This window comes from Budorcas taxicolor, chromosome 3 (genome assembly GCF_023091745.1).
Source record: "Budorcas taxicolor isolate Tak-1 chromosome 3, Takin1.1, whole genome shotgun sequence".
NCBI lineage: Eukaryota > Metazoa > Chordata > Mammalia > Artiodactyla > Bovidae > Budorcas > Budorcas taxicolor.
The window spans coordinates 23615441-23639693 of NC_068912.1; the positions used below are offsets into that span (position 1 = coordinate 23615441).

A 24253-nucleotide genomic window follows, 5' to 3' on the forward strand; every position below is an offset into this window, starting at 1 on the left:
TCATCTTACAATGGGATATCCTTAGCTGATCTCCTTGTCCTATGCAAATTTTACTAACTTTTTAAGATTTCTGCTTTCATCCCAGCTCCTCTGTGAAAGAAGCAGCAAAGTCTCGGTCCTCAAAGCTAGCTTGTGCATCAAGTGTCGTTAGTATCAGTCCATTGTACCAGGAACACTGCAGGCACACTGCCACACAAAGTAAGGTGCTTAAGAAATGTTTGCTAAATGAATGACTGAATGAATGAATGAAGGGTGCAGCACAGCCCATTCGATGGCTCTGTTCATTTTACATGGACTTTGGCGCCGTGGCTCCCACAGCCTTCTTTGACAGCACTGGTCCTTCTCTGTTGCCTTCCTTCAGCTAGCCGGGGAGTGTGTGGATGTGTGGTTGTATATAGGCGATACCCATCTCGCTGGATGATGTCTGTCTCTCCCGGAAAGTTCACTACCCTAGTGATTCAAGTTCAGAGTCTTAACACCACCCCTGGCAGAGGCCCGGCCCTGAGAGACGCTCCAGCGCCGAGTGAGTTAAGGCGCGTCCGGACTCGACGCGGGTTGGCAAGGCTGGGGGGTGTCTGAGGACTCATAGTAGATCACTCCGCGCGCAGCCCGGGCCGGCGCTTCTTCCTGCGGGAAACCCCTGGGTGCCGAAGGCGGCGGGGCCTGGCCGCGGCGACAGCGGGGCGGGGTTTGCGGTGGGAGGAGGCGGCCGAGGCGGAAGGACACACGAGGCTGCTTCGCTGCACACCCGAGAAAGTTTCAGCCAAACTTCGGGCGGCGGCTGTGGCGGCGGCCCAGGAACGGCGGACTTGGGGTGCAGGCAGTGGAGACACTGAAGTCTGAGCTTCGGGGCGCCGCGCGAGGCCGTGAGCCGCGGAAGTAGGAGGAGGGGAGGAGAAAGTGGGGGCTCCCCTGTCGGGACCCCCTCCCCATGTGGATCTGCCCAGGCGGCGGCGGCGGAGGAGGAGGCGACCGAGAAGATGCCCGCCCTGCGCCCCGCTCCGCTGTGGGCGCTGCTGGCACTGTGGCTGTGCCGCGCGGCCCCGGCGCGTGGTGAGTATCCGACTGAGGGGTGCTGTCCCCGGCGCCCCGGCTCACGCCCCTCTGGCCCGGCTGGCCACCTGGGGCGACCATTCCCACCCTTCCGTCCTCCACTTGGCGAGAAGGCCGGGCTCGGCCGTCGGCGTGCAGTGAGGCCACTTAGTTCCTAAAGTTTGGACAGCATCGGACCGCTCCCTGGGTGCGCCCCCTCCTCCTCGCCCCTCGCCGCCTGCAGCTCCCCTCCGCCTTTGGGTCCCACACACGCCTCCTCGGCCGGAGGGAGGCCGGGCAGCAAGCCTCAGAAGCTCCTTTTCTTGGAGCACTTGAGTTCGGGGATTTGGGAAATTTCGCCCATGTGGCTCCGTGTTTCCTGGGGTCGGGGGAGAGCCATCGCCGGCCACGGACCGCAGATGGGCTGAGCGCAGGAATGCCAGATTCTGGCGTGGAGGGAGCGGGGGGCAGGGCGTCCCAACCCAGCGGCTTGCACCTTCACAGCCAGACTCAGCAATGCTGAAGGAAGGCCCACGATGTGAATGGGTGGGTTTGGTTTGGATGGGGACAGGCTTTTGCGGCGCGCCCGAGTTCTGACGCTCTGAGTTCCACGGTTCCCCAAGAATCCGATGTGTAAAGTTTGGCTCGAGTCTTTGAAAGGTGGAGGCAGGAGCAGTAGGAAAACTGGTGTGGCTGCATGCTGAGCCACATGATTTAAAAATCTCTACTGCTGTTATTCTTTCCGAGGCGCAGAGCTCGGGCGCAGTTTCAGAGTCTGTGTCCAGCCTCAGGAATGTGGTGTGACGATCACCAACTCCTCCAACCTGGCAGCAGCTAAGGCTGTTCTTTTGGCATGGTTGGGGGTGGGGCGGGGGCGGGTGAAGAAGAGTGGATACGTTAATTCAAAGTGGTGCCTTCCAGAGCTTCTTTTTGGTTGGATATCTGCAACAGTCTTTCTGAACACGGTTGGATCGAGGAAAGGAAATCCAATCGTGTCTTACCCATCCCACCCACTATCGTAGAATCCAAATTTCTTTCCATACTGTTTCGTGGAAAGAACCTGGGCTTTGGAGCTCTGCGCTTTAATCCTGGGTTCAAATCTAGCTCGGTTGTATGAACTCACCAATAAAATGGGAATGAAATTACCCAACTAATAGGATTAATTACGAGAATGTATATTACACTGGTGGCAGTCAAAAGGTATTCAGAAAGTCCTTTGCAGGCAGGACTGTGTGTTGTTGTTGTTTGTGAACTCTGCTTCCAGTGGGATGGTGGCTTGTGCATGTTTGTTGAACTGGAAGTGGCCCCTTCTTTTCCTAGCCTAGTCTGAGGAAAGTTTTACCTTTACCAAAGAACTTAGAACTTGAGCTATGACTCTTTGCAAAGAGAAAGTAATGAAGATGATGGGCTTTAGAAAGATTTGCTCATTGTATATTGTTAACAGGCTAGTCGACATGCCAATCACAGATGTTGAAAAGACATCAAAGTTATTTATCACAGTGCTGGGTTGTTCAACCCCAAACCTTTCTTGGAAAATTCAAAGTCCATACACCTCTGGGTCCCTAAGAATTTCAGAAGTGGACCAAGGTGCTGTGTGATGATGAACCAAAACATATGATAGTATTTTTGCCTTTCCTTTTTCTTTGAGCGAAAGCTTTAGTAAAGTGTAAATTTAGGATAGAGGAGTATAAACAATGGGCTAATCTGAACATTTTAATCCTTGGTCTACCATTAGCTTGTTTTAGTAAATTTGTCTTCATGTTCTGTCATTTCCTCATCTATGAAAGAGAACCAGAAATCACTTATTTTAGAGAGTTGGAGGGAATAATAAATATGTTTGCAAAGTGATTTGCTAAATTCAGTGTTTAATGATAAGATATGTCAGGAATAGGATAACTCTGACACACAGGGCTTCTCTCATTCTAAGACCTATCCTTCTGCCCTGATGAACTACTGCTCTTACTAGCTAGCTTTCAGATGGACAAGTCTAGTGTTAGTGTTAGCTCAAAGACAGGATTTAGATATTTTGATTTCTAGACAGGTGTTCTTCAGAAGCTAAACTACAAGGGAATGGAAGAGATTAAAAAGCCCTTTTCTTGGTGCAGATCTTGAAACTTTTCAGAGTCTAGTAGTGAAAGCTTCTTGAATCTTCTGAATTTATTATCATTGTGTTTTGCCAAGCTATCAATTATAACACACCCTTTTAAACTTTTGAGTGTTCCTGTATTAGTCTAGTGGCCAGTTGTTAATGTAAACATCACTGAGTTCCTGAAGCAGGGAGCTGTCAGCTCATCTGTCTGATTGTCTAAACAGCTATCCAGGGCCACCCCTTGCTCCTTGTTTTCTCTTGCTTTGCAATGGGAAGTCACTCCCTGGTTTTGCTGCCTGCTACATGATTTCTCAGTTGAATTCTTCTCTTACTTTTAAAAAAAAAAATCACAAAGAGTAATTGTTTTTTCTTTCAGATGAAGATAAAATTTACCCTAGAACTTGTTTCTTCTTGTTCTTTCTGTTTTCTTATTATTTCTTTTTGGGGAGGGAGGATGAGAGTGATTTTTTTTTTAGTCTCTCTTTTTCCTGATGTTTTTGATTTTTTAAAACTATCTACCCACATTCTTGGTATCTCTGTGCCATTCCCACTCTGCTGCCTCTTCTGTGAGCTGCTTATAGCCTAAAACAGTAACTTTTGGTTCACCTGAACTATAGTTGCTGACTTCAGGACCTTTAGAAAATGTTTGAATTCAGTGGGATATGCTTGGATGCTTCAGACTAGCCTTACAATACATTTAAAAAATATCACACCCACAGAAATTCTATTTTGCCCACAAAATTTGCATTGATCTAGTTCCCACTCTCTGATGCCATTCCTAGTGGTCTCACTCCTTACCTGGTCCACTGTGATAGAAGAAAGTCCACATCCTGGCTGCATCAACATCATCTGGGCTGCCTCTTGGCCTCAACACCCAAGGATTCTGGCACAGTAGGTCTGAAATTCCGTATTTTGAGATTCTGCATTTTTCAAGGTTTACGGGTGATTCTAATGCAGTAACTTGGTTGGAGCCCAGTCATAATTCATTATTCTCTATCAGGTGTGTACCTTGGGGTCTTCCCTTTTTAATGTTAATAATTTCCAGAACGAATGTATCCTTAATCAGCCATTCCAGTTTTTAACCCTTCTGACTTCCAAAGATTTTTGAACCTGGTGACATAAAAGCTGTAGAGTAAATAATATCTTATATAAGAAATAATAAGTACTGTTTCTTCTTATTCATCTGAGCACAGTGGGTCCACATTGTCTCTTTAGAAGGGCTTCTTATATATATTTACATGATATTATTATAAACTGCCCCCTCCCTTTCCTCTCTGTTATCTCTTTTTCTTCAGGTTTTATTCACATGTATCACTTTTGGACACATTGTCTATTGGTCCTTAATGGTTTTGGGGCAAAAAATTCTAAGCTATGATTTGAATGAGAATAGAATCAGATTTTACATTATGCTGATACTGTGCGTACACTTTTAAGTGCTTCCTTTCTTGACCTCTCTTGAACCACAACTTAACCTTTTATTTCACTCCCACTCTTTCCTTTTTCTCCTTCTTTCATCTTTCCTTTCTCTGCAGATGACTTGAAGCCAGAGGGTTTTCTTCTTCTCTACTTTTCTTTCTTTATCTGTCTGCCATATGCATTGTATCTTGGGAGGTTCACTAGTCTAGGAGCCAGAAGACCAAAATTTTTCCCCCGGTCAGCTGTTAATTAGTTTTGTGATCCTGTGGGAGGGGCACTACTTTGGTCCTCCATTTGCTTAGGCACTTTGTTCATAATCACTGAGCCCATTACAGACAAGTTGAGACAAGACTCTCTCTCCTCTGGTCCTCAGTCTAGTGCCTTGTCCACTCTCCACACCTCTTCCATCTTTTGTACAAATGAGCTGATGCACACACACACAAATCCTCAAGTGCTTATTGTTAGTGTGCCTCTTGAGGAAAAGAATTGTGTCTTTTCATTTGTGTTTGTTCTAATACCACCACCCGACCATGGGGTTGCAAAGACTTGGATGAGACTGAGTCCACCCAGCGCACACAACCCTTGTACCTAGAATGGTGCCTTGGCATCTGATAGGCACTCAGTACATATTTGTTTCATTGAACAATTACTTTTAGTAGTTTTCTTATTCTGGACTAGTACAATACTTCAAGACAGTTTTTTTTAAAAGTAGTATTTGCAGAAGTTATTGCTTACCTTACATTTGGGGGAAAACCGAATTTTCCCCTTCCCCAGATGTTTTATTTAAATTTGCCGTTTTGAATTTCTGTGTGTGTGTGTGTGTGTGTGTGTGTGTGTGTGTGTGTGTGTGGTGGTGGTGGTGGTTTCTTCTCTCTTTTTCCTGATCACTTCTGCAATTCATAAAGGTCACTTTTACTTTGGAATTTAACCTCAAAGATGCTGGCATCCACCCTCTGCCTCTCACTTGAGTTGCCTCTACTGCTTCCTGTATTACTGTATTACTATGGCAGCAATTTCTGTAATTTTGTCCAGAGTTGCCACGCCCTTATTGTAATTTGGACATTTTGAGGATTCTTGGAATATATTATTTTTAAAGTTAGAATTAAAAAAGCCCTCTTTTATATTGGAGTATAGCTGATTAGCAGTGATATACAGGGCTTCCTTGGTGGGTCATTGGTAAAGAATTAGTTCACCTGCCAATGCAGGAGACATGGGTTTGATCCCTGACTGGGAAGACCCTACATGCTGCAGAGCAACTAAGCCTGTGCACCCCAACTATTGAGCCTCTGCTCTAGAACCTGGGAGCCACAACTACGGAGCCCACGTGCAGCAACTGCTGACGCTGGTGCGCCCTGGAGACTGTGCCCCACGCAGGAGAAGCCATCACAGTGAGAAGCCCATGCGTCGCAACTGGAGAGGAGCCCCTGTTCTCTGCAACTAGAGAAAAGTCTCTGTAGCTGTGAAGACCCAGCACAGCCAAAAATTAATGAATAAAACTATATGAAAATGATCTATTAGTTACAGGTGTACAGTAAAGTGATTCAGTTATACCCATACAAATATCTTGTGTTTTTCAGATTCCTTTCCCATTTAGGTTATTATAGAATATGGACCCAAGTTTCCCTGTGCTTTATAGTAGGTCCTTATTGGTTATCTACTTTAGTAGTATGTATATGTCATTCCCAAATTTACGAAAATTTGTTTAGATGATTTTTTTTTGAGATTTATTTCCTTGTGAGCTGCATATTGTAAACTTGAACTAGACCGAGCAGATATTTACATTTAGTATATTTGCTTTTTTCCCTCCAAGAGGGTTCCATTGAAAATCACCATCACCAATAAAAAGCAAAAGGTGACACATTTTTTAGAGAACCACAGAGGGTGAGCTATCTCCAGAACGAAATTTGTTTCTTGAGGGCAGAGACCATGTCACACTCATCCCTTCCCTGGCCTCTGCCCAACATGTGGTCAGCCGGGCAGCAGGTCTTTCCTGGTCGTGGCACCTGTGACTCCTGCTCTGCCTGCCCCAGCTTTGGGACATTCTGGAAGACAGGTGATGGTGAGTCAGAGGTGTGTCCTTATAGTCCTTTCTGCTTTGAAAAGATCAGTTAAAGGTGGACCCCACCTATACGCTTTTATGCTATCTCTTTTTATTAATTAATGGGTAGTTGGAAGTTTCCTCTTTGTTGACTTATTTGTTGGGAGGAACTTTAAAAATTCACCTAGTCCTTCTATCTGTCCCATGGTGATTCTGATCCTCTTAGAACATCCTGGTTAACGTGTAGCCTGCCTTTTTTCTCCTTGATCATCTCTTCTGATAGACAGCTCCCTCTTTCTGGAGGCAGATGAGTCTGGATTTGGACAGCTGTAATTCTTTGAAAGATCTTCGTATATTCAGTTGTAATCTTCCTCCTTATGACTTGCACCCACTGGCATCTTCTTAGGAATTTGTCTCAAAGAGTCCTGAGCCTTTTGTGTTAGGGATCCAGAGGTACCCTTTACTGTACTGACACCCACCCTTCCGTAAAAGGAGTTAAACCCAGTGAGGACCTTGAAGATGATCCCATCGGGGAGATTGCTTGGGTTAATCATTGTAGCCCTATATGTTTTGTACCACCCTTTCCAGATGGCAGTGGTGGGAGGGAAGCATTTGTTGAGCAGTGTTTCCCCAATCTGTTTTATAATAAGAACACCTGAGGTCTTCTCCTGGAGATTCCGATTCAGTGAGTCTGGAATAGTGTCTGCGAATTTGTATATTTAAGAAATGGCCAGGTAACTTTTATACTAGGGAAGTTTTGGAATCACTGCAGAGAATCTAGGAAAGCTAAGGGCTTTTTTGTTTTGTTTTTGTTTGTTTATTCTTTGATAATGCTAGAGATGGATTGCTTTGACTGTGGGTCCTGTGGTCACTTTTTTCTGCCTTGAAAGTGCGTGCTTCTTATTGAATGCCTAGCTCACTAGGGAGAAGAAAGCCACTCTGGTATCCTTAAAAGGCTAATAAAATTATTTAGTTGTAAAAAAGTGGGGTTTTTGGGCAGTCTGTCCAAAGTCTTAGGACTGCCATGTGTGTGTCATGTATGACTTTGGTGGATGCCTCCTTGTCCCTCCATCAGGATATTACCTGAGATGCCAGAATACATAAAAGTTCCAGTTTTCTTGGTGTCTGTTAAGGAATTCTGACCTCAGCCCTTGTGAATGATGCTGGGTCTTTGAGGATGTCTGTCTTGTTGACCCATGAACACATATCTGATGTCAGGGATTTCCCTCAGATATGTTAGTGAAAAAAATGTAAAGGTCATTCCTTTCAGGCAGTCCTGCTTTTGGGGTGTCTGGGCTGCTGCAGCAAGTAGAATAAGGAAGGTAAGATAAAGGGGGTCTGGAGGACTTCTTGAGCAGAACTGAGCAGTCTGCAAGAAGGGGCTCAGAAGTGCACCTCTAACAGAGACACTTGGTGTTGCTGTTCGTGATAGGAAGAAGGAAGTGGCTTCAGATCTGAAAGGATACGCTCATGGCCTCTAGATGGGACAAATAGCAGTGTTCGTTGGCAGTGGTAGGAAGTTGGCTGTAGGTCTGTTCTTTCTTTTCTCCTCCCCTGGAGAACCAGCTGTGTGGCAAAAAAATACATTGTGACATTAAAAAGAATAGTAAAGCCAAGAAGCGGGAATGATACAAGCCATAGCTAGGAGTGAACAAAACAAAGCAATTATTGTGTTCATTTGTTTATATAAGTAAATATATACATTTCTATATAATACTCTAGTAGGAGCCTTACTTAGCTCTAAGCCCTAAGCTGTAAGATTTAATATCTGTGTAGCTGTGCTGTCTTAGTGGTGTGTTAGGGAGGGCTATGGTGTGTTGTCAACCTTAATTTGTGTGTTTCCCCTAGCATGGCGTGGTAGGCAGTAAGGGTATTCTGCTTTTCTAGTTGTGTAGGAGTCATTGACCAAATGGAAGATAGAGACCTGCCCCCAGGAGCTGACATCATCAGGGAGACAAGACAGATGAGCACACACAGGAACATGAAGTACAGTTACTTAGTAACTTATCTATCCTGGCCGAGAGCAGTTTCCTGCAGTCGGGGTGACTAAGAGCTGTAGGGTCTGGGGGGAGTAAATCTCGAAGCACCAGGGAACAGCGACCCCCAGCTCACCCCTGCTGGGCTTGTCTGCTGTTCTGCTCTTTCTCTGTTGGAATTTAGAAGTATCAAAACTTGACTTGGGGGGAAGACAAAGAGCCCTTTGTTTGGTGGGGGTGTAAATATAAATTTGGCACATGTTGTGGTGTCTATTATGTCTGTTCGTGGGTTTGTGGCAAGAGAGAGGGCTGTGTACTCAGACTTGGATGCCTAACCTGATCTTGGACAAGTTAAGGTGGAAGGAGCTCCTTTGGAAGATCTGGTTCTCAGTGGCGGTCGCTGAAGGAGCCTCTGGTCACAGCCAGGCAGTGACTGCAGTGCCGTGTGGACACACCCCGAGTTGCTGCCTCAGGTGGCATTGATTAATCATGCTACCATCTCCCTCACCCTCTTGTGCTTGTCTTGGCAAAACCCTGTCCTACCGGCTCCTCAGAGTTTGGGCTTTACTGGATGATTGAATGAACTCTTAAGGGGTTCATTTTACTGTCTCTTGGCTCTCTTGAACTGTAGGCCAGTTACTACCGTCCAGCTCTGGAGCCCGTGATCTCCCAATCAGGTGGTGAGGGGCCTGTGTCCCTCTTCCCAGTGCACTGAAGGGCCTTCCCCAGAGACCTCTAGAGAGGGCAGTTTCTGGTCTTCAAGGCAGTTCCATCTGCAGGGTATTGGCAGTGACTCTAGTTCTTTGTATCAACCAAACATCATGCCAAGATGGATTCATCATCTCACAAAGGCAGGTTGTATCCATGGGCGTTGCAAAACCTGTTTCTGGGTTAAGAGTAGTGCTCTCACCTCATATATTTATTTATAGGAAGAAAGCCTGGCTGTATTTCATGAGGTAAGGAAAACATGATGATAATATTTTGGTTGGAGTCAGATATTGTCTCCCTAATAATATGGTATCTTTTAACAAATAGTATCCCTTTAAAATACAGTTTTGCTTGCTGACTAAAGCAAGAAGCTGTGGTTACATTCTAAAGTATACTACCTTGTTCAGAGACAGGTGCACTTTAACATTGATATTTGCTTCTTTTTCATCTCTTTTCACTCTCATCTCTGTTTTGTGAGGAGATTCTGGGAGGCTTTTAAGCCTCAAAGATTAAATAATCTATTTTAACGAGTACCTAACAGGGAGAGGTTGCTATGCTGGCTTACTTCTTCAACATTCCAATAAGAGAAAAATTGATACTGTTTAAGCACTAATATGTTTTGTTGAGTTTCTGAATATGAATAGTCAGAACACTAGATAGTGTTAAATTGTTTACTTCTCTAAATGGTAAAGTGGTATGCTGCAAAGAAACTTTTGTTTAATTCTCTGCTTTCATGTGCTTTTGTCTATAAAGTGTAGAGACTCACTGAAGTTTAAGGACGTGTGTATTTTGATTATTACTTTTTACTGTTTTCTTTGCTGAGAATATGCCTTTATTTGCTAGATCTTTTAAAATTGGAACATGAAGGACATTTACTTTATTAGAACATTTAAAGCACTTTCTAATCTTTATGAGGATTATTAGAGAAAAAAACATGTCTGTAAATCATGCACGTTTGGGATGTTACTATATAAAGTAGTAACAATATGTCATGGCTCCTGTGACATAAACTTTTAAGAGATTGAAGGAAAATCTGGTTGTAACTGAAAACAAACATTGTAACATTTAAAGGTACGTTTACATAGCAACAGAATTATTCCTTATGTTTACATGTAATTAACTCATATTTATGCTTTGTTGATTTTCTCTGGCACCTTTACAAGAATTTTTTTGGGCAGGAGGTATTGGGCTTCCCTGGTGGCTTATTGGTAAAGAACCTGCCTGCCAGTGCAGGAGACTGGTTAGATTCTTGGGTCGGGAAGATCCCCCAGAGAAGGAAATGGCAACCCACTCCAGGATTCCTGCCTGGGAAATCCCATGGACAGAGGAGCCTAGCGGGCTGCATACAGTCCATGGGGTCTCAAAAGAGTCGGACACGACTTAGCAATTAAACAACAATTTTTAAAGTAATTATATTTAAGGGTGGTTAAGGAGTTCATCACCAGCTCGATAAACATGAATTTGAGCAAGCTCTGGGAGTTGATGATGGACAGGGAAGCCTGGCGTGCTGCAGTTCATGGGGTCACAAAGAGTCAGACCCGACTGAGCGACTAAACTGAAGGACCTTTGAAAAGTATAAGAAAAATCCACAGTTACACCACTGTTAATATTCTGGTGTACATCATTTGGTCTTTTTATCAACTCTTAAAAATTGTAGATTTATAATGTATATGTGATTTTCTGTCCTGTCTTTCTTTGATTTCTCCTTTGCTTTGGTTACATATTTGTCTCCATCATTTTTTTCTTTCCTGCATAAATGACACTTTATAAATGCCAGATTTTAAATCTGGCATTTAAATGCCATTCTGTATAAATGATCTTTATACAGAAATTCCCCTCTTTAGGATATTTCTATTAAGCTAGATTTCCAGAAGAGAAATTACTATGCCAAAGAGTGATTTTTAAACATTGGGAAATAAGCAGAAAAACATAAGAGAAAATTAAAATCTCCACTAATCCCATCACCTCCAATCAAAACCTCACTTAATATTTTGTTATATTTCATACAGTTGTTTTTCTGTGCCTCTTACTGTAATTAAGATTTTAGCATATTATAGTTTTACTATATACTTCTGTACCACTGAAAATATTGTAAACACTTTCCTATATATGTAAATAATTTTTTTCTTCATATTTCTTTGTTTTTATTGAAGTACAGTTGATTTACAATCTTGTATTAGTTGGGGCTTCCCTGGTGGCTCGTTGGTAAAGAACCTGCCTGCAGTGCAGGAGACCTGGGTTCGATTCCTGGGTCGGGAAGATCCACTGAGAAGGGATTGGCTACCCACCATATTCTTACCTGAAGAATTCCATGGACAGAGTTGCCTGGTGGGCTATAGTCCATGAGGTCACAAAGAATCTGACACAACTGAGCGACTAACACTTCTGGTGTATAGCAAAGTAATTAAGAAAGAATATATATACTCTCAGATTCTTTTCCATTATAGTTTATTATAAGATGTTGAAAATATATATATATTTCCTGTGTATAAATATTTTTTAAGAACATGGTTTTAAAGGCTGCCTACAGTTTTATCTGAAGATTCTATTATATTTTATTTAAACTGAGATCTAGTCTTGGTTTCCAGCTTTCATGATTATAACTAATGTTGTGATGAACATTCTCATATGTAAATAATGGTAGGAATATGTATTTTCTTAACATAAATTCCAAGAAGTCAAATTATTTTATCAAAGAAGATGGACCTTTGTGTGGCTTTTGATACACATTGCCAAATTTCCGTTCATATAGTATGACCAAGTTATACTGTATTAGTTGAATATGAGACTGTCCGTGTTTCCAACCGTCATCAACACTGGTTTTATGTTTACAACTCTTTAACAATTTGATAAGTGGTAAATGCTACCTCATCCTAATTGGTATCTCTGCTTATAGTGGTCTTGAAAGTTTTTCATGTGATCAGTGGCCATTTCTGTTGCCTTTTCTTTTTATTTATTTTGGTAAATTGTGTCTTTTATTCATCAAGCAAGGTATTTTGTTTTTGGTTACTGATTTGAAATATTTCTTTAAATATTAAAGGTATTCTCTTTATCTTAAATGTGTCAAAACACACATGGATACATTAAACTACATAATATCAAATTGCTACCAGTATTGATATATCAAAAATTATTTAATAGCTTTTAAAAAATCCTTTGATTTCTGATGCACTTGGTCAATTTTCTGTATATTTGTTAACTGGTATTTTCTGTAATTACTTTAAAATTCTAATCTGACTGTATCGTAAATCAACAAGCTGTCAGTTGTGTGTGCCCAGAAAATGCACGTTTACTTTAGTATCTTATAAAAAGATACTGGAGGAAGCAAAAAAACCCAGTCTATTCTGAAGCAAGCTCTGTTTTGGGGTGGGTGGAAGGTAGCCTGCTTCTGTCTTGTCTTTTTGGATATCCAGGATCTTGGACCATCCCTGAAAGGCGGACCTGAAATTCACTACTAAATCTGGCATTCTGACCTAATTTATAGTTGTGCAGTGGTCTAGCCGCTCCATTTGGTAAGCCAACAGGATGACTAAGATTCTTTCTCCTCCCACTTCACAAAATTGATTAGTTGTGGGACAGAACTGACTGAATCAACCTGTTGTTTTGGCACCCCACGAACACCACCTGTTTCTTAGATTTCTCCCTCCAGCCTTCCACTGACCTAGCTCAGTGCTGTGTGCACAGTGGGTAGGAGATCCGCGTTGTTGCTGAAGAATGTTGCAATAAAGAAGAGTAGATTGCTTTTTTTCCCCATGCTTGTATGTTCTTAAGGCATCCTGCTGCTTTTGACATAAGAGTTCCAGCTGAACTGCTATATGTGGCCGCTCTGTGGATCGTAAGTGTTTGATTCAGAGTAATTTCAGGCAATATGAATGCTTTCTTAAGTATCATTGGAATTTACTGGGCTGGTTGTTTGCCAGCTATTACCATATTTAGCATGAGGAGACCTGGAGAACAAGAACATTTCTGACCAACCAAAGAAGGAAACCTCTCTGAAGGACTGCAACTTTCTTTTTTTTTTTTTTTAAGGCATAGGTTAAGAGTTTGTGTCCCCTGGTCTTTGATATTCTGCCCAATCCACAAAATTAACTTAAGGATGGGAAGAGAGGTTTGATGGTGAAGCTCTTTCTCACCCTGAAGTCTATTAATACTGTTTCTGGGAGGAAATTAGAGAATTCTTACTCATAGACTGCACTGAGAGGCTTAATCAGCAGGTGAAGTTGTTGCTTAAAAACAGGTTAATGGGTATTTATTCTCATCTTTCTTCTTGAAGGCTTATTACTTTCCTGCTTTGTCATGATCTGAATTTATTTTGGCCCAATCATTTTCTCCCTCCTACTTTTGAAATTATCAGCCTTCTCTCTGTGGCTTAAAATTTCTCTGCCTCAGTTTTTCCATTTTAAAGATGAAGATAGTATTTGAAAGGACCACTCGGTACAATTAACATAAAACATAAAACGACCCTAACATTTACATAGCGATGCGGAGTTTACAGAACACTGTTACACAATTGCCTCCTTTAATCTCACAAAATCTTGGTTGAAACTGAGCCTCTGAGGGGTTAGTTGGCTTGTATACCATTGTTTGGCCCTAGATAATAAGTGACAGAGCTGGGACTTAAACTTGTGGTTTGACTTTTAAAACCTCAGCTTTTTTTTTCTTTTTAAATGTTTGATTCTTACTATGTGTCATTCTCTTAGGGCTTTATATATATTTTCTCGTTTAATTCACATGGCTGTCCTTTGGGGTAGACAGTAGTTAGCTATACTACAGGTAAGAAAATAGGAGCTTAGAGTCATAGCTTTGGATGTTGGGGCGAATAATAAGGTGGTTAAAGGATGGAGCCAGGATGCAGACCCCTAGCTCTTGGGCCTCTGTAGTCAAACATGGCACTTTATCCCCATTCATACAATCACGCCTCACAACAACCTTTGAGATGGGGAGGAGGGGAAACTGAGACCTGTAACATGCTCAGGATAATGGAATTAGTAAGTGTCAGAGTTGGGACTGATTGAATGATTGATTTAGTCTACTTGTCTCCGTAACCCTTGCTCATTGTATACACTCAAAATACATGTTTTTAATCATTTGTGTATTGATAAGATTGTCAGCTCATTGAACATAGGAGCCAGCTGTTAGAAATCATTGGTATATTCTGAATAAAAGGATTGATTTTAGTTGGCTAATGGCCCTGGCCTTTTCTCAGTTGATTTCTGTCATCAGGACAGACAGATTGAATTTGGGTTGAGAGGAAAGGAGTTCCAATTAAGGGGGTCTTTAAGCCAGAATGGGCCACAGCTATGAGCTCTTCAGAAGCCTGCTCTCAAGATCAGTGGCCCAGCTCCTGAGGGCTCTGCTGGGGGACATTTTTGTGTGTTTTGAGAGACTTCTCTTTGAGAGGGAGTTGTGAGCTTAGAGGGAGAAAGGGTGGGGATACCCTGGGCTCTTAACTCACTGGCCCTGTGTCCCTGTTTCTGAAGCACTCTGCGCCAAGATTTCCTTGTTTTTAAAGTGAAGGTAATAGGAGCATGTAGTTGCTAGGGTTGTTATGACGGTTCAGTAAGTTAGTGTTACCTTCATGGTATGGTGCCTGCATCTAGTGACAGTGCGGTAAATAGTAGTTATGCTGGTGATGTTATTTTGTGTTGCAGTATACACTGGCTTTTTGTTGCTTTCACTTCTTTTTAATCAAAAGTGAATGAGTGATTCAGATCCTTGGTGAGTAATAGGAGCTCCATGCTTGCAGCATGTATGTAGTTCACTGGTTCCCGGTGAGCCTGTAAATATTTAGGGGCATTGTATTTGAGTCTGTTCCTTTAATGGGGTATACCTCCAATTTGGAGAATTTGTCTACCATCCAAATTGTATTGATAGGCGCTGAATCATTTCCCCTTATTTATTAACCAGACATTTGTGGTTGGATTAGTTGAGTACAGGAACTATGATTTTTTTTTTTTTTTGCCTGAGATATAGCTTTGAGGAGAATGTCAGGGTGACACTCTTGTTCCCCCCTTTCCTATGACATGATAAACAGCACCCCGTGCCATCTGGTGTCACCATGCGTTCAGTGCTTTAATTACACCTATAGCACTAAAGGAACTATCTCTTTGAAATAACAGAAGTACCTCATGGTCTGTTATCACAGCTCTATGGGCTCCCGGAGATTTTGGAATCTCAGACTGGGAACCACCCATCTAGTCCATCCTTGATTTACAGATGAGGAAAGCAAAGCCTCCAAACTCATTAGTCAAATGATGTATCTGTAGGTTGACCCTCTGTTTTTGAAATCTGAGAAGGGAACAGTGAAGCAGTGGGAAGGGTGGGGTGGGGGAAAAGTGTGGCTATGTTGAAAATGTCAGTGATAGCAGAGAAAATATTTGCCTGTGAGACCCTGCCTGTCTCTTTGGACTTCTTTGTAATGGTTAAGACAACCCAACAGGGCTGGAGTCATTAGTGATTCAGAATTGGATTAGCCAGGACTGGTGGAGTTACTTTCTCAGAAAAGGGTTTCATATTTTAACATTTGTTTCCCATGACAGTTTCTTATTCTCAAGTTTTGGCAGCCATGAGCAAATGGTTGTCAGGTTTTTTGTTTTGTTTTGTTTTATGACAAAACTCCAAATTTTATTTTGCCAATTTAGTAAACTGTATTCTACCTACCACTCCTTTCTGCTCCCTGTAATTATTTCTCAAACTTTGTTTTTCAGTTGTGGAAGTACTATGAGAGGTTTTCTTTTGTAGTCTGAGATATTTATAATTTTGTGTAAGCACACTGTTTACAGGAAATCTAAGTGGTGCATATGTTAACTCAAATACCCTTAAAACACTTAAAATATTTTCCAATAACTTAAATCTCCCCCCAAGGGTAGCTGCAGCCACTTACATTAAAAGAAAGGAGGTGTATACTAAGGGTAACAGTTATTTGAATGTACTTAATGTAGATAAATGAGAATGTTACTTTAGAGGAACTGGAGTATTTGCATCAAAGCTGACTGGGGTATCAGTTCAGTTCAGTCGCTCAGTCGTGTCCGACTCTGCAACCCTATGAACCTCCCTGTCCATCACCAACTCCCGGAGTTCACCCAAACTCATGACCATCGAGTCGGTGATGCCATCCAGCCATCTCATCCTCTGTCGTCCCCTTCTCCTCCTGCCCCCAATCCTTCCCAGCGTCAGAGTCTTTTCCAATGTGTCAACTCTTCGCATGAGGTGGCCAAAGTATTAGAGTTTCAGCTTAAACATCAGTCCTTCAAATGAACACCCAGGGCTGATCTCCTTTAGGATGGACTGGTTGGATCTCCTTGCAGTCCAAGGGACTCTCAAGAGTCTTCTTCAACACCACAGTTCAAAAGCATCAGTTCTTCGGCGCTCAGCTTTCTTCACAGTCCAACTCTCACATCCATACATGACCACTGGAAGAACCATAGACTGGGGCATGCTTCTTCATTAATAGAGTGAACAAAACAAAAACTGCCCTTCTGGAGCTTATAAGAAGCAATGGTAGTTTCCATATACTGAGAGTTCATTATGTGACAGATGCTTGGGAGGAAAAGTGCTTTACTTGTTTGGCTTTAGACCGCACAGTAGGTGTTATAATTCCTACTTAGTGAAAGATTAAGGCATGGTCATCCAGGTCGCCTAGTTAGTGATATAGACCAGTAGGTGGTGTGGACCAGGATCGGGAACCCCCTTTGCCTGACTCCAAAGCTCACACATTTACTCACTGTAAGAGATGCCATTGTCTCTTAAGTGGAATCCTGTAGCCCTACAGATAGTGTAACTTTGGATTTAGTAATATTTTCTGCATTAAATTGACTTAAGTTTTGCTCTTCTTAACATCCTACCCGAGTGGACATTTGCATAATGTGGAAACAATTTAAATGTTAAAATTCCATTCTGAGGAGTTGTAGTTCTTTCTAAATCTTTTTGAAAATGGAAAGTATATTCGTTGTAAACCAAGGAAAGTGGTTTAGAATTGCCCTCCTGATTACTTCTTGATCTTAAAAGAAATTCTTTAGTAGATTAAGACTAGGAATGAATGTGTAGGTTTTGTTTTTTTTTTTTTAAAAAAAAACATTTTGGAAGACTTAGAATAGCAATTCAGAGCCATATGTGTGCCAGCCTTTTAAATTGCAGATAGCTTTTTCTTGACTGGGCACTTCTTTCTTATTGTATCTTTCTGAAAGGGATATAAAAGACCATGTATTAATAAAATGATCAGAATGCCTCAGCATATGAAAGTGGACGTAACCAATTACTAAAACTGCCCAGGACTAACCTATCTGGGCCCGGGAACTTTGAAATTAACTGTGTGCAGTGTTTCTACATATGTTACTACAGAAAAAGAACGGAGATAACCTTGGCTTTTCTTCTTTTATGTGAATCTTTTCCATGTTATCTCCTTTGTCACTGAAAATTGGTGGTCATGTATAATAACAGATGAGAGAAGTATGTTTGACATCAACAGATAATCCCAGATAATGTCTTCTGTTTTAAAATGCAATCCTAAACATGCATGCTCAAACATGTGGGTCTTTTCAGACATACTGGACTTTCTCCTTCAAATTCAATTGTGTTTAGCTGCCTGTTGAATAGTAAAGGAGAGAATGCCCAGGGATATGAAGGATAATGAGAGAATAATGACAGTAAAGATTGATTATTTATGACTTTAGATACCCTTCCAACTCTATTTTGATGCTCACTTTAGCATAGCTGCTGAGTTTTGGAACCAGGTAGGCCTCGCTGTAAGTCTCAGCTAAGAGTATTATGCGAGTCACTTCGCTTCTCTAAAGTCTCAGTTCCCAGTTTTATGTAACGGGAATGATAATAATAATTAACTTGCAGGATTGTATGTATATTGGAAACAGCATACTTAATTGTATTGTTCTGGGTACAAAAATCGGTGCTCAAGTGCAGGTGGCCCCAGAGTTTAAACTTGATTAGCATCTTGTCAGTTTCTCATTTGGAAGATGTAGTCTGGGAATACCTGTTTTGTTTTAATTTCTTTTAATGATTCCCTTTGCACTGCTTCATTGCCAAGGCAGGATTATGGACCACCTGAAGAACAGACTAAAGCACTATCATCTAGTAATGGAAAGTTTACATGATTAATTGTGTAAATTAAAAGCCTCTCTAATACTTGTGTCTGCCCAGTTTATAGCATCTTGCTCCTTTCACCTCAGAAAGAATTGGTTCATAGAAAAAATTGTTTAATACTTCAAGTCAGAGTCAGGGAACTCTTTCAATAAGGAGGATCTACTTGGTTGGCTTATTTGTTTCCATCTTTCACCCCGGAGTCTTCATGGAAATCAGGTTTGAAATGTTAGAAGCAGTTGGCTTTCAGCATTGGGAAAGCTTATCTAATCAGGCATGTGAAGTGGCCTATGTCAGATTTCTGTGCCAGAGAAAGTTAGGGGAGGTTTAGGAGATTATCGCTTCTGCTTGTAATTCCTGAGCATTGTTGAGACACTAGGAGAGCAGTGGGGAAATATTTTAAAAAATTGTTGAAGTTGGCTACACCAGCCTTACACACATAATAACGTCCCATCCCCATTTAGGCTGGTCTCAGTATATAGATGTATGTGATCTAATTTAATCGTGTAATTTTTTATCATTTGGGGGCTAGATGGTAAAGCTTTTATATTTCACAGAATTTTGGGTTTACATACAATAATATTTTACATTAAATAGTGCTTCCTGGCTTATCATCACTTTTGTAAACATGATCTTATTTCAGTCACCAATGAAATCAACTAAGGAGGAAGGGCTGTTGATTTTTACAGATGAGAACAATTAAGTCTCATAGCTTAAGGGAACGCCTCTCAATCACACAGTGAATATATGGCAGAGCCATGATTCGAACCCACGTCTAATTTCTAGGGCAGTTCTTGTTTCGTTATAACCCATCGCTTGCTCTGTAATGTCGCTAACTTTGAGTTCTGTCCCCCGTGATTTGAAAGGATCCTCTTCCCTTCTGTTTGATTAGTTGTGTCAGTTAGAGCTTGACAGCAGTGAAGCAGAGGTTGAGGATTCTTTCCCCAGGTGGATCAGTTAGCTTTTCTTAAAGCTGTTCTGTGCCTGCAGTATCCATTTGTCTCTGTTGCCTGGAAAGGATGTTGATCCAAAGTGAAACAGGCTGGAGAGTATGGCTAACTCACCTCAACCCATCACAACTTCAATATATTCTGCCAGTGAGTACATATTATTGTGTTCCTTAACATGCATTTTATGTGTTCTGATGTCTGTTTCTTAGTATTTTTTCCTCAGCTGTTTTTAATGTCTCAAACCTTAGTTTAGTTCTCCTTGAATGGAGAACTTTGTTGTTCCTTGCATGCTAAGCCGCTTTAATCGTGTCCGACTCTTTGTGACCCACCAGAGTCACTGTAGCCCACCAGGCTCCTCTGTCCATGGGATGCTCCAGGCATGAATACTGGAGTGGGTTGCCGAGCCCTTTTCTTTGTTGTTCCTTACAGCATGGGCTACTCCTTTGTGTAATTTTATTTTATCGCTCTCGGCGTTTTTCTCCTTAATCATCATAACCTTAAGCAGAATGTAAATTGTGTATACAGATGGGTGTGTCAGTCTTGCACTATCACTTCTGTAAGTGCATTTTAGCATTTCTTTTTTCCTTTTGATCAAAATGAGGAAATAGAAAATGTTTTGTTATGGTAGGTTTATGCATACACCCACAAGGAAATGCATAGCCAGCTTCTGTGGGAACTGTAACCGATACATTTTAGGGAAGAAAATGCATGATAGCTAAAATTTTAACTCTGCCAAATGGTCATGGGGAAAGAAAGCAAAATGATGAAACACATATTGCACTTCAGTTAAGCTTACTAATTCTGAGGCTAAAAACATATGAGTCTGTGACTTGTTTACATATATTTGGATATGAAAGTATGCTGGGTTTTCCACAAAAATGCATTTCACAAGTTGTACTTTTCAGTCAAGGGAACCATCTCAACAATTGCTCTTTCAGGTGTACAGTGCAGGAAAGTTTACCGCCAAGAGTGGCCGGATAGTTGAAGTTTTGACATGTCATTGTCAACAGACTGCCAAATGGACCATTTTGTCTCCTCCAGCAGTCTGGTTGGATATTTGGCCGTGCCCTGTGGTCAGCTGAGAGCTTCCTCAATAAAAGCCACTGTCATCCAACCCCATGGGGGGTGCACCGCTTTCACCAGGATTGGACTAGGAAGAATTTGGCAGTTGTGTATCATGAGAGCTGGGATTCCCCATGCTCCATCCTCCTGAGGAGAGTGTTGATAGTAGCACTGTTTTAGTCCCTGAGGCACATAGATTATTCAGAATGCATATCATTTGTTGGTAGGATATTGGGAATTGATTAATTTCTTTTTAAATTTATGTCAGATTGAAATGAGTAAGCTTGTTATAGTCACTGTAGTAAAGAAATATTTACAGTTTTGGTAAAGTTTGATAACTGGGATTTTTTCCTTAAACATCCCAACTTTAAGTGTGTGTATATGTTGGGAGGAAGAGAGATAAACCTTGAAACTGTTTTTTTAAAAAAAGCTGTTTTAAAATAGTGCCTAGTCTCAATTGGCACCAGAGAATAATTATCCAGAATGCTATTCAGTTATAGTGAAAAGGTTTAGGGAAGTTGTAATGAGTTTAATCACCATCTGCACAGTGACATAGAGGGACACACCCAATTACACAAGACCTGAGTCTGAGAACTGGTGATGTGCAGTCGTCTCATCAGCATTTGCTCGTCATTATCAACAGCAGTAATGGCTCAACCATGTCTTTGGGGCCACATGAAAAGACAGTGTACTCATAGCTGAGGGCAAATCAGACCTGACAAAAACATAGTCTTCCCTGACCCTTTGTCCTCAAACCACCATTTTGTGAGGCTTTGAAATAATTCACTTTATCTCTTGTATGGCATTACTTTTCCTTTTTAGATACTGTGTCGTTCCAGTTCAAATTTTTGCCAGAACCAGGAAGGGTAGTGTACTGTGGGTCATTTTTCTAACCCATTTCCTTGTGATACAGTTCATGTCAGTGGGTTCATGCTGCTTTATGTGTGTGAACGTGTTCAGTATCTTTTCTAGTTTACACCTTTGTTACACCTGTTGTCAAACCACTTATGAGCACTTTCTGAAATAAATCATTTTGGGCACTGTGAGTCAGAGGGAAGGAATCAGTTCATAGGAATAAACTGGCATGTTGAGAAGATAACGTCTAATAGATTGCAAACCATTTTCATGTGCATTATATCTTTTATAAGGTCATGTGTTCATTTGTGGAGACTGAGGCAGAGACCTTGTGAGACCAAGTCCAAGGTCATAATGTAGGTACCAGGGTTAGTTGGAGAACCAAAATCCGGTCTTCTGTCTATTCTTTGGTGTGTAACAGGGTCATTATTTTATTGACAGAAATATGGGATCTTTCTTTTTTAAAAAGATACCCTTTTACCTTTGGAAGGTATGTTAGCAGTTCTTTGCAGAGCAGAAAGAAAGTAGTTAATATTTTTCTGCTTTTTGATAAAAATCACTGTTTTCTCTAAATGTTTTTGTTACTAAGTCTTATGGCACTGCACAGCTTTTGACTGAAGGTGCTTTTTGGAAAACTAAAGTTTTATAGAAATTAATGAGCTTTTCCATGTCTTTGTGAAGGAGTGGACTCAATCTAGTGACACAAATGTATTCTTTGACTTAATCTTCAGATGACAGATTTGATTTTGGTGTTCTAATGTTTGATTGACTTCTTTTTGGAGCATGTATATCTGTGCTCAAAACGGATGCTTAGTGGGTTCTCATTAATTTGGTAAGTGGTCCAACACAAGGTGAGTGTGGGTGGAGCAGCGCCGGGTGCCTTCAGTGCCGTGGTCGCTGTGTGCATACTGGCTGTGAGACCTAGCTTATCATTTCAGAGCTGATGGAGGAGACGTGGGTTCGATCCCTAGGTTGAGAAGATGCCTTGCAGTAGGAAATGGCAGCCCACTCCAGTATCCTTGCCTGGAGAATCCCACGGACAGAGGAGCCTGCCAGGCTACAAAGAGTGAAACGTGACTGAACCACTGGGCACACACGCACACAGTTTCAGGAAGCGCTCAGCTCTGCTATAGAAGTCCTGATACGGGACAGTGTGAGCCTGGGGAATGTGCTCAGGTAACAGACCATTAAGAAATAGGTTTTGCTTTGCTTCTGGGAATGAGGCCTTTGCTTCTTTGTTGAGTTTAGACTCCTATTGGTGAGCTGAGGAGAAACAGTTCTTGAGAACTTCATGGAGGTTATAACTGGCTCTAAAGAGTCTTGGTTAAACTACCTGAGTAACTAGTTCCTAGGACAAGCAAACTTTGCAGGAGTCCTTTTGGTTGTACATACAGCTCCCTGGGATTGCTGTAAGTTCCAAGTCATCCTTGTTTGAAATAGTAGTTGTCCAGCTTGAATGGGCATCAAGTTTTGGAGGGCACAGATTGCTGGGACCACCTCCAGAGTTTCTGATTGTGTAGGCCTGACGTGGGGAATTGATCATTTACATTTTTGACACATTTCCAGGTGATGCTGCTGCTGTTTTGGGAACAACACTTTAAGAACCATTGGCTTAGAGCATCCTCAGGTGTCTGAGTTTGGGGAGCTATGTAAGGTTAGTTGGGATCTTTACATAATTCCTCCAGTGTGTGGAGGTGAGCTTCCAGGTATATTAATTCATTCAGTAAGCATGAATGTTTCAGTTGTTAGAGGATACTGTGGAGAAAGTGCACAGAAATGCCTCCATTGGTGAAACTTTTATGAGCGTAGGCAGGGATTAACCTGATAGTAGTTCTTCTGGTTATCAATGCTTGCAGGTGAGCCTGTTTCTCCTCCTAGTTTCCTTCTACATATTTTACTGTCTCTTGGAATTTTCAAATTTAGCAATAAGGACATTGATATTAATTATCACCATCACTTTTGAGTATTTGTTCTTGTCAGATACTGTGCAGCTAAGTGCTTTTCATTCATTATCCCATTTAATCTTTAGAACAATCCTGGTATTTTAATCTAGATCTAAAAGATGAAGAACTTTAAAAAGGTTGGTAACTTACACAAGATTATGCAGCTAGTTAATGGCGGTGCTAGGTCTGTTTGACTGCAAGGCCACCCATACTCTTTACTACCAGGCTTTTAAAATTATAGATTGTGACCACTAGTGGGTCATGAAAATCAGTTTGTTAGGTCTCAAACTGCACTTTTTGGGGAAAAAAATTGAGTAGAAAATCGCAAGGTAGGATAAGCATTGTTTCTTGAAATTCTTGTTTTGGCTGGGTATATACATATGTGAGTATTGAGTTCTGACTCAAGAATATATTTGTTATAGTAGATCACAGTAAAAATGTTTGTATGCTTCTGCCTTCTTGGCTACGGAACTCTGTCATTTAATAATTTTTTAAAAACAGTAGAAAATTTAGGCCTTGGAAAAGCAATTTTTTCAAGAGCAGGAACATTAGTGGCAGCACAAAGACAAGATGTCTTCCGTCCCTGTGTGCGTGCGCACTCAGTCTTGTCTGACTCTTTTGTGACCCCGTGGACTGTAGCCCATCATGCTTCTCTGTTAATGGAATTTTCCAGGCAAGAATACTGGAGTGGGTTTCCACTCCTACGTCAGGGGATCTTCCTGACCCAGGGATCGAACCCGCATCTCCTGCATCGGTAGGTGGGTTCTTTACCGCTGAGCCACCTGGGTCGCACATTTCATCTCCTTGTCTCCTGCTGTATTTCTCACACTGTGCTGCCTCCTTAAAAGTGCTCTGTATTACCTGCGAATTGGGGCTTATCTTTCCACGTGATAGCAGATGTGCCATGGAACCTTTCGAGATGTTGACAAAATCTGAAAAGGGAAGTTGAATCTCAGCCTTCTCTGGGTAGGTGACAATTCTGCCATGGAGCCCCCAAAGTCTACACATAAAGCTTTCACATTTCTCCTGTTAGTTCTGGTATACTCAATGAAATGAGGATAATATTAACTAACAGTGCCAGGCTGTAAGCA

The 24253-nt window shown here is 41.6% G+C and overlaps 1 protein-coding gene across 1 annotated transcript in view; it reads left to right on the top strand.

Annotated features, from left to right (window-relative positions):
• Positions 1-906: 906 nt before the first annotated feature.
• Positions 907-24253, top strand: part of NOTCH2 (notch receptor 2) — a 177350-nt gene continuing 154003 nt past the window's right edge. The window contains exon 1 of the mRNA XM_052636558.1: positions 907-1053. Coding sequence (XP_052492518.1) covers positions 981-1053 — 73 coding nt within the window. The 5' untranslated portion in view covers positions 907-980. The remainder of the gene's footprint in view (positions 1054-24253) is intronic.